General features: G+C 54.1%; 1 protein-coding gene and 2 pseudogenes across 1 annotated transcript; 2 read left to right on the top strand and 1 right to left on the bottom strand.

The window, feature by feature from the left end:
- Window positions 1-1,329: 1,329 nt before the first annotated feature.
- LOC101701831 (leucine-rich repeat flightless-interacting protein 2 pseudogene) lies at window positions 1,330-2,882 on the bottom strand (annotated as a pseudogene).
- A 3,574-nt stretch (window positions 2,883-6,456) lies between these two features.
- LOC147828562 (neuromedin-U receptor 1 pseudogene) lies at window positions 6,457-7,459 on the top strand (annotated as a pseudogene).
- Window positions 7,460-9,307: 1,848 nt separating this feature from the next.
- LOC101726507 (neuromedin-U receptor 1) lies at window positions 9,308-9,877 on the top strand. Its single transcript, XM_004921194.3, is given in 1 exon segment — window positions 9,308-9,877. A coding segment is annotated over 1 exon segment (570 nt).
- The last annotated feature ends 394 nt before the right edge of the window (window positions 9,878-10,271 follow it).

Below are 10,271 nucleotides of genomic sequence, written 5' to 3'. Positions count from 1 at the left end.
TGAGGGTGCTGCGGTGTAGAAGTCGTCTTTTCGTGTGTGGTACTGGGGATTGAACCCAGGGCTTTTCCACATCCCCAGCCCTTTTTTATTTTTTAATTTTGAGACAGCATCTCGCTAAGTGGCTAAGTTGCCCAGGCTGGGCTCAAACTTGCCATCCTCCTGCCTCAGCCTCCCGAGTAGCTGTGATTATGTACCCCACCTGTGTCCCACCCTGCCAGCTCCTGATTTCTTTTCTTTTCTTTTTTTTTGAAGATTTATTCACTTTTGAGTTTATTATCTAGTTTCGAGTCAGTTTTATTATCTTAAATGGCCTTAATTCATTTAAGTTTTCCCCTGATATATTTTGTCTAAGCATTTGAAGCTACATAATCATTTCCATAAAACCACCTTGATTCTGACAGCAAAAGAACATCACAAACTCTGCAAAGTGGATATATTTATAACTTCATGATTAAAAACAAAACAAACTTCAAATTGGGTGCCTTTAGATGAAAAGTTCTTAGAAGAAAAAATTCTATATTCTAGATTATTTTTTCCTTCAGAGAGAAAAGAGCAGCAAGACAGGAGGGATATAGTTACCATGGTTTGCTTTTAAAGGCTCCTGTATCAAAATAAATGTCAGCAGCCAATCATGGTTGGCAAAAGTGTGTTTAATAGAATCTTCAGGCAGATTTCCTACCTGCCTGCCCTGCCCCTCCCTCCACCTTAGGGCCCTAAGATGTCTGAGGTTTCATTTCACAAATAAGCAGCAGATGAAAATATTTTACAAGGTACAGCACAGTGGATATGGAAGACTAAGGACCCAACTCTCGCTTTAAGAGTAAAAGTCTTGGACTTCCCTGCCCCATGCAGTGAAGCAAGTTTTATATACACTGCCCATGTGCTCTCCTAACATTTTCTTATATAAATGTAAATATTTTACAAAAAAAGGTTTTTTTCTCACCAAACATAAATTTGAGTGAAATACAGATTCTCAACCTGTGAAGTTGTTTTCTTCACTAAAATATAAATGCTGATAGGAAGGGTAAATGTCTTTTGCCCAGTGGAGCTCACTGAAGTCTGCACCGCACTATGAAGAAGGCACTTGTGTTTTCTGAGGTCTCCAGCAAACGTCTCAGTGAGCACTTGGAATTGCTGTTTTCCAGACCCCAGCCAAGGCCTCCGAGTGTCCAGTCACTGAGGCAGTTGGGGGGAAAATGCTGAGTAAATTTGATTCTAAAATTATGGAAATTAAAAATAAAAACAGCATGGACCAGTTCTTAGACTAGAATAAAACTACAAACAAAATACAAAGTGTTCATTCATGAAGATTCAAATCTGCTTCATTCTCATAAATTATAAAATACAAAGGTGCCTGTTTTAATGACAAAACTCAAACAGTACTGAAAGGGGTTTGTGTTAATATACAAAAGGTCAGTCCCACTGAGCCAGGCCCCACGGAGCTGCACACAGGCCAAAGGGCGACCTCCCTACTGCTGGGCCAGAAGGGCTATCCTATTGGCCTTCATCTTCTCCAGCCACTTGGCTAGGTGGCTACTGGTCACTTCCATCTCTTCAGTCTTGTCCAGTGCTGTTCTTAACTCTCGTTGTAGCTTCCTCTTTTCTGCTTTCAGTTCATCTTCAACTTTCTCTGCATTCTCAGCAGCAGTTTTATATCTCAGCACCTGTCCCTCAACCTGGCTAATACTTTGCTCCAAGGTAGTTATATCCTGTTCTGCTTTTGAAAGCTTAAATTTGTATTCACTTATTTGCCTGTTGCCATCTCTCTGCATTTCAATGAACTGCAAGTCTGAGCCATTCTGCAGTCCTGCCAGGTCACCTGCTGTGCCATCATTCCTGGAGCACTTTTGTCCCGTTCTTCTTCTAGCTGCACCTTTAGTTTTCTAATCTGTGATAATAGCTCTTCCTTTTCTCCAGCAAGTTTTCATAGCCTTACATCTAGTGGCCCTTCTCCTGCTGACTCCAAGACCTGAGCAGCTTCCTGAGACACAACAGTAATGGCTCCAACCACTGGTTCATGATTGACATCACCACTGGGAGTGCCATCAGGGATTATAACTAAGCCATATTTCTCAATAAGCTCATCTCTTTGCCGAAGGCCTTCTTTAAATTCATCCATCTTATTCTGCAGCACACTACACATATGTTTCTGCCTTTCCAACTCCTTTGATTTTTCTTCATTTTCTCTATAAAATTCTGCCATCTGCTCCTCCTGTTCTTCAATTACATCCTTGAGGGTGTCTACCTGGTATATCAAGTTGTTCTTCTCATTGTCTAATTGTGCATTAGAAACCATGGCTTTCTTGTATTTCTCTTCCACTTCTGACAAAGACTCCCACAATTCACTTAATGAGGTATCTGGATCTATTAAGCTGCTGGTGTCCCCACTTCCTCTTCTGGATGAGTTTCCACTCAGAGGAGTTGTTGCCGAAGCAGAATTTTGAGATGAAGGCCTTGTATAATTTTCGGCATACTGTTTGTCAGATTTTTCATCCAACTCTTTTTGTTGTCCTTCCAGTTCTCTCATGCATATATCTTTTGCTTCTGCCCGAGCAGCACGTTTTGCTGCCAGTCTTGCCTCTGCCTCTCTGGCAATGTTACTCAAAGCTTCATCTGCAGAAAATTGATCTTTCACAGGTGTTCTTTTCCTTCCAGAACCAGGAGTCCCCATCTTGTGTTCTTAATAGTCTTTTAAATATGAAAGTAACTTCACTTTATGTTCAGGCCTTAGTGATGGTAGCTCTCCTTTCCCCTGACATTTATCTTGCTTCTAGACTCCTTCATTTATCTTCCCACATCTGTCTCGGGGCGGCCTGTGGTGCCACCGGGAAGGGCTGGAGCACGGCTGGCCCGCTGAGCTCTCACCAGTGAGAGGTGAAGGGCAAGCAGTGCTGTGGCCAGCCTCAGCCCGGGTTCTCCAACCAGGCGGGCCGAAAGGATGTGGTGGCTCCCAGTGTCGGCGACCAGCCAGTCAGTCACGCTGTTGAGTCCCGAGCACCATGGCCGGGACAGTGGGAACTGGACCCCGGGACCAGCTCCTGATTTCTTAACCGGAAGCAAGAAGAGTGGCGTCCCTTCCTAGCCTTCTCCTATCACTGACTGTGAGGAGCACACGAGTCCCCTTAGAACAGACAAACTGGCTTCTGAAAGCAGAGGCCCGGGGAGGCACACAGCCTGCCCAGGCCGAGGCCTTGGAGAGCAGGGCAGGGTGTCCATCCGAACCAGGGCTCCTGCTGCCTGCTGCTCTGTCCTGAGGCCTCAGGGAGAGCAGCTACTATGCGGACCTCGAGGAGTCCCCAGGCTCCCCTCCCCAGTCAGACCACTCCTTCCGGCCATGGCTGGGGGACAGCAGGACAGCATGAGGCCTCCAGCGGTCAGGTCCCCAACTCAGGGCGGGTTGCACCTCAGTGAGCTGTGAGCCAGGTGCATGGATGTCCCCAGGCCCTGAGCCCCAGGTCTGGCTCTGTTCACAGAAACACCAGGAAGAGAGATGGCAAAGGGATGCAGGGGACACACAGGCTTCAGGGGCCTGAGGCCTGGGCCAGAATCCTCCTGACAATGACACAGAGCTGGCCCTGTGACCTTACACAAGTTCCTTCATGCTCCAGGCCCAGCTTCTGGTCAGTAAAACGGCAAAACTAGCAGGTGTCTCTCAGCAATGCCACAAGGGTTAGGGGAGATAACGTCAGTTACAGCACCTGTGTCACTGGGAACCTGGTCCCAACACTGAGGAACTGCCCAGTGACTTTTCTCCGTCCTTTGTGCCCTTGATGAAAGAATTCAGTCAAGACTTCCAGGGAGCAGAGTAAAAGCGTTGGTACAGTTTATTGCAAATCAGATCGAGTTACGCCTTCAAGGGAGAGGGCTGGCAGTGTCACAAGACATCTGCTCTGAATGTGACTTAGGACAGAACTATGGTGATTATGATGCTTATTGGTCAATTATCAATTATCGTAGAAGTTACTTTGGGATTGTGAAATGTCTTCCTGTCCTTTTCAGTGGTCAATGTTCCCTCAGGAAACTTAATATTGTCAGAAACTGAGGAAAGAAGTTTACAAAAGAAAGTTAAGGTCCCAACCCAAGGCAGGAGGTTTTTTAAAGGATGTTTCCTTTCCTGATATGGTTGGGCCCTCAGCCATGACCCAGGAATGCTGCAAGCCCTGTTCTAGAAGTGGAGATCTAGTTCCTGTTCATAAGTGTATTATACACTGGGGTCTTGTTTTTTTGTTTTGGGGGGGGGGTTTGGTACTGGGATCAAATTCAAACTCAGGACCTTGCACTTTTGAGGCAGGCAGCAGAACCACTGAGCTAAATCCCTGCCCCTGCTTTGCTTTTTGTTTTTGTGGTACTGGGACTTGAACCCAGGGCCTTTGCACTAAGCTACAGCTACAGCCTTTTAAAAAATTTTTATTTTAGGCCAGGGATGAAGGTTCCAGGACTTCAAGACTCTGGGGGCCCTGTGCCCCAGGCAGAGAGACCCATACCTGGGAACCAGAAATGGAAGCCTCTCTCAGCCCGGTCTGTTTGGACTCATCAGACTCGAAAAGAAGACTTCTAACTGGCCTGTTCAGGGCAGAGGTGCAGCTGGCTGGAGCCTGGGTCCGGGTGTTCCGCAGGCCCCCATCGGAGGGGCTTTGAACTCACATTCCTGTGAGGGAGGAGCTGTCTGCCTTCTCTCTCGGTTCTGGCCCCTGCCCTCCCAGTTCTAAAGAGGGGGAAACTCCTTTAGAAACAGAAGTGTGATTCTGGGGCACCTGTCTCTGGGGCCATCTGTCACACATGAGCATTAAGGGCATAGTTTCGGAGGACCTGGGGGCTGGCACTTAAGCCCGTGCCCTCCACCCCTCCCAGGGTCCCCGCAGCATTTGGTGAAGTGACCTCAGTCAGGGTGCAGACTCAGGCAGGGTGTGTGGTTCAGGGAGCAGGAGGAGGCTGGGTTGGGCGTCCTGGCTCTTCCGTGGCCCCCAGCCCTGTCTGTGCTGCTCTTTGTAGGATGGGGAGCAAGGGGCCATTTGAGGGGAAGAGAAGGAGGTTTGAGGTTGGGGGTCCAAGTGAGGGGGCCCCAGGAGGCAGAGGAGTGGGGTCTCGGCCAGGCTGGACTCTGGGGTTCCTTGGGGAAGAGGATGGAGGGGCGATGCGGGGTGCTCTGGGTGTGGGGCTGGAGGCCTGAGGAGATACGTGCCACTTCTGGACCACCCTGGCCCTGGGGGTGGGCTGCGACTTGGGGGGGGACAGCAGGGACCCTGGGGGTGGCGGCCTGGGGGGTGTGAGTCCGGGGGGCTGGGGACCACACTGACTCCTGGCAGAGACAGGTGAGAACCTGGGCCGAGCTCAGCAGCTCAATCCGCGGGCTCCACCAGACCTGGAAGGAATGGAGCTGGAGCCAGAGCCGAGGTAGGTGTGCAGGCCGGCGCGGGAGGGCCCGGGTGCCTGGGACGGGCCGGTCACTCCTGGGCCCTCGGGTCGCTTCTGCCCTTTCCCGCGCGGGTCGTCTCTCCAGATCCGGCTGGTTTCCAGCTCCAGCCCTCCAAGCTGGGGGTGAGGGTGGGTGGAAGGACGGTGGGTGGGTGGGACCCCGAGAGAGGAGAGGGAGCCCCAGAAGTGGCAGTGCCAGAGATGTCCAATAGGCAGGAGGATCGCTGGGAGTTCGAAGCCAACCTGAGCTGCATAGTGAGCTCGAGGCCAGCCTGAACTACAGAGTGAGACCCTGTCTTGGAGAATAGAAAAAAAGAGGAAAAAATAGACTTTGAACTGTTGAGGTGAAAGAAGAGAGTCTAACTTTTGGATCAAGCATTATTGTTTTAGCATCCCCACTCTGTCACTTAGCCCCAGTGTCTGGGTTCCCTGCTAAGTGGGGTGACCAGCTCTCTGCACATCAGGCAGGCTCCTGTCAGTAGGGTCTGTGCCTTGAGCGCTTGGTCCTTCGAAGAACCTGGCCTTAGGGAGGTCCCCTCGCCAAAGGTCACACAGCCCGGAGTTTGGAGCCTGGACTGGAATCAGGAAACTGCTTCCCTGTGATGATACCGAACATCTGTAATCCCAACACTCTGGCAGGCTGAGGCAGGAAGACCACAAGTTTGAACCCAGCCTGGGCAACTTAGTGACTCAGTGAGAACCTGTCTCAAAATAAAAACAGCAGGGGATATAGCTCAATGTGAAGGCCCTGGGTTCAATCCCCAGCAACACACACACACATGAAAAGAAAAGAAAAAGAAAGTCCATTTTTATCTCTCTGACGTTGTAATGCGAGTTGTTTTCTTTCTGGGTGGCTCATACAATAACAGTGGCCTCCATGGTCCCTTGGTTTGATGAGCTAGGACAGAGCAGGATCCCTTGGTGACTTTCCTGGGTGTCTCTTCCACGTTCTCCTCTCTGCCCCAACTGCCCTGTCAAACTGGAGTCCTGTCCTCCTCCAGGGGGACAAGGAGCTCCACGCCCTGCAACACCAGCGAGGTCATGTGGGACTTCGACCCTGAGGACCCGAACTTGATCGACGAGACCCTGAGGCTCAAGTACCTGGGGCCACGGTGGACGGAACTGTTTGTGCCTGTCTGTGCCGCGCACCTGCTCGTCTTCGCGGTGGGCACCGTGGGCGACGTGCTGACCTGTGTGGTCATCCTGGGCTGCAGGGCCATGCGCACCCTCACCAACCTCTACCTGCTCAGCCTGGCTGCGTCCGACTTGCTGGGTCTGCTGCCGGGGCTGCCCCTGGAGCTTTACGAGCTGGGGCACAGCTACCCCTTCCTGCTGGGCTGCGCTGGCTGCTACTTCTGAACGCTGCCCTTCGGCACAGTCTGCCTGTCCCCCGTGCTCAATGTCACCTCCCTGAGCGTGGAGCACTAGGTGGCCATGGTGCACTCGCTGCATGCCAGGTCCTGGGTGACGCGGGCCAACGTGCGCTGTGTGCTTGTGGTCATCTGGGGCCTCGCCATGCTCTGCTCGGTGCCCAACACCAGCCTGCACAGCCTGCAGCAGCTGCAGGAGCCCTGCGGGGGCCTGGGGCCCCAGCTCGGCCGTGCACACCCCCATGGTGTGGGGCACGGCACTGCTCTTCTGCCTGCCCAGGGGCGCCATCAGCGTGCTCTACCTGCGCAATGGGCCCCGGCTGCTGTTCACGGGCTGGGGTGCAGCGGGCACCAGGGCCCGCACCGCCTGCCAACCCCAGCTGTGGGACAGCAGCCACATGCAGGTGACCAAGATGCTGTGTAAGTGTCCCTGCAAGAAGAGGGTTGAGCCGGGTTCTGGGTGGGGCCAGGGCTCCTGGGGCCTTCGCAGGGGCCAAGGGTCCAGCTTTCTGGAGGCTGGTGCGGTTTGGAGAGCTCTGCGTGTGCGTGCATGTGTACGCAAGCGTGTGTGTGTCTGCCCCAACATGGATGTAGGTCCTTTTATTTTATGCTTTATTTATATTCTGAATTTTATTCATTATATGCTTTTTATTTTATTTTGTGCTTTTTGGTGATTTGAGACAAGGTCTTGCTATGTAGTTCAGGTTGGTCTTGAATTTACTGTGTGGCCCAGTCTGGCCTCAAAGTCACTGCCACCCTCCTGCCTCAGCCTCCTGAGTGCTGTGATTATAAGTGTGTGCCACCACACCTGGCCATTGGACCCTTTAGATTACCCTGCTAACAGCTTACACCAGAGGTAAATGTTAATGGCTGTCTTAGTCACTTCCTTATTTCTTTCCTTTTTTTTGTACCGGGGATCAAACTCGGGTCCTTGAGCTTGCACAGCAGGCGGCAAAACCACTGAGCTAAATCCTCGGCCCCTACTTCCTTATTTCTGAGGCACAAGATCTGACACCAATGAATTCGAGGAGTTGGGGTTCATTTCGGCTGACTTTTTTGGGGAAATTTCTGTCCATGTTCAGCAGGATTAAACACACAGTGGCCTGGCAGAGGGCCTGGGAAAAGCACTGCTGCTCAGAGAGGAGGAGCCGCAGAGGGAGGGAGATGTTCTGGCTGCTCATACCCCTGTGACCACCTTTTCCACCCAGGCCCGACTCCCAGCCACAGGGAGGCAGCTTTGCCCCCAGAACCCATTCAGCTTCTACAAGCCCCAACTCTGGGCACACGAGGCGAGGCGAGATGGACTGTGTCATTTGCAGGGTCCTTTGTTTGGCATTACTAAGAATCCAGGACAGTAGCCGGGCGGGCGTGGTGGTACATGCCTATAATCCCAGTATTCAGGAGGCAGAGGCAGGAGGATTTCCACGAGTTCAACGCCAGCCTGAGCTACATAAGGAGACCCTGTCTCAAAAAACTAAAAGAAAAAAGTTCTGATCCAACACAGACAACTTAGCAAGACCCAGTCTCAGTAAAAAAGAAAAGGGCTGGGGATGTAGCTTAGTGTGAAGACCCTGGCTGTACCCCCAATACTGGGGGAAAACTGATAAAAAAGAGGCTTCTCTGGAGGTGCATTTGTGGGGCTCGGTGGACAGCACAGAAGAGGCAGCGAGCGGGACCTGGGGAGGGAACCACGGATCCCATCCCCACGCACCCCACCCCGCTCAGCACCCCGGCAGGGCCTGCACCTGGGGGAGTGGGGGCCGGGCTCGGAGACCAGCCCCACCCCAGACCAGGACCCCTCCTGCGCCCCAAGGCTGGGTCACTGTGCAGCCCCTGGGGAGGGGCTGGCCCGACGCTTCGGGTGCCCCCCCCCCGCCACCTCCACTTCTGTCCCCTCTGTCCCCAGCACGGCCTCACGGGCCCTCAGCCCCAGAAGGCGGCCTCTAGCTCGCGGCCGTCTCTCCCCCCTTCCTCTTCTGTTCTCTCTGTGCACCATCTGGGACTCTGAAGAAAACCACGCTGGGGGCAGGGGACAAGAGGGATGTCACTGCAGGGGGCAGATGGCAGCTGGGGAAGCACAACCGAGCCAGGTGTGGTGGTGCACACGGAGGCTGAGGCGGGAGGATCTCCACGAGTTCTAGGCCAACTTGGGCTACATAGTGAGCTCAAGGCCAACCTGAATTACACAGTGAGAGCCTGTCTCAAAACAACAGCAACAAGAGAAGTTATTCAACTGGGCTGGGCGAGTGGGTGTGGGCCTGCAGCCAGGGCTGGCGTTTGTTTGTGTGTGTGAGTGTCTGAGTGTGTGTCGCCCTCTCTGGCCCGGGATCTCCTGTCTGTGGCTCTCTGAGCGCCTGCCCCTTCTCCTCTCCTCTGTACTTATGCATCAGCAAGCTCCGGCCCAGCGGCACCAGCAGGGACCTTAGCCCACAGTCTGTACTGCTAGCTAGGAGCTCGGCCACCACCCTGAGACCTCCACTTCCCGAGTCCACAGGAGGGGGTGGGTCAGATCAGCAGGTCCCATGGATGGCAGCCGGGTGGGGGCAGCACGGGCGAGATTCCAGAACCTTCTGGTGGGCGTGGCTGGTGGCCAGGTGGACCCGGGGAGCAGGAGAGGCCTCGGGGGCCACGCGGCTCCTTCTCCGACTGCAGTTGTCCTGGTAGCGGTGTTTGGCGTCTGCTGGGCCCCGTTCCACGCCGACCGCCTCATGTGGAGCTTCGTGTCGCAGTAGACGGAGGGCCTGCCGCTGCCCTTCCTGTACGCGCACATCGTGTCGGGCATCTTCTACCTCAGCTTGGCTGCCAACCCGGTGCGCCATAGCCTCCTGTTCAGCCACTTCCGGGAGAACTTCCTCAAGGCCCTGGGCCTGGGCTTTCGGGGCCGCTGCCCAGGCCGCCACCTCTCCTACAGCCTCGGCAGCGGCCTGTGCGACCTGGGCTGGGAACGGGGAGCCCCAGCCCTCCTGAGAGGAGTCCCGAAGCAGCACCGCCCTGAGGTTCACTCTCGGCCTGGGGCTGCCCGCCCTCCTCTGCGGGGACGCCCTCGGGGCCTGGCCCAGCTCAGCCTAGAGACTGTGACTGGCACCTCGTGACCCTGCCCCTGTGTCTTTGTTTTGTTTTTTGAGGCAGGGTCTCCCTTTGTAGCCCAGGCTGGCCTCGAGCTCTTGAGCTCTGTCAATCCTCCTGCCTCAGCCTCCTGAGTGCTAGGATGACAGGCATGCGCCACCACGCCCAGTGGCCGTGTCTTTGAAATATGAGGGACACAGCAAGAGAAAGGAGACGGTCGCCTGGCCGTGCAGGGCCCACGCTGGCAGGCACTGTGCCACGTGCTTTATGTCCTTCGGCACTGCAGCCCCCACCAGTCGCCCCTGCAGAACCTGGTGCTGGCAGGACCGCTGGTGGCAGACGACCTGGGCACCCTGGGGACCCCGCTGCCACCGCCTGGCCTCGGGGCACCCAGTGTCACCCCACCTTTCTAGGCCTTGG

Source organism: Heterocephalus glaber, unplaced genomic scaffold (assembly GCF_053883595.1).
Source record: "Heterocephalus glaber isolate CG9 unplaced genomic scaffold, H.glaber_assembly_v1.0 deba00001004, whole genome shotgun sequence".
In the NCBI taxonomy this organism is placed as follows: domain Eukaryota; kingdom Metazoa; phylum Chordata; class Mammalia; order Rodentia; family Bathyergidae; genus Heterocephalus; species Heterocephalus glaber.
The sequence above is the reverse complement of the archived record's forward strand: the minus strand, read 5'-3'. Positions and strand labels throughout refer to the sequence as shown.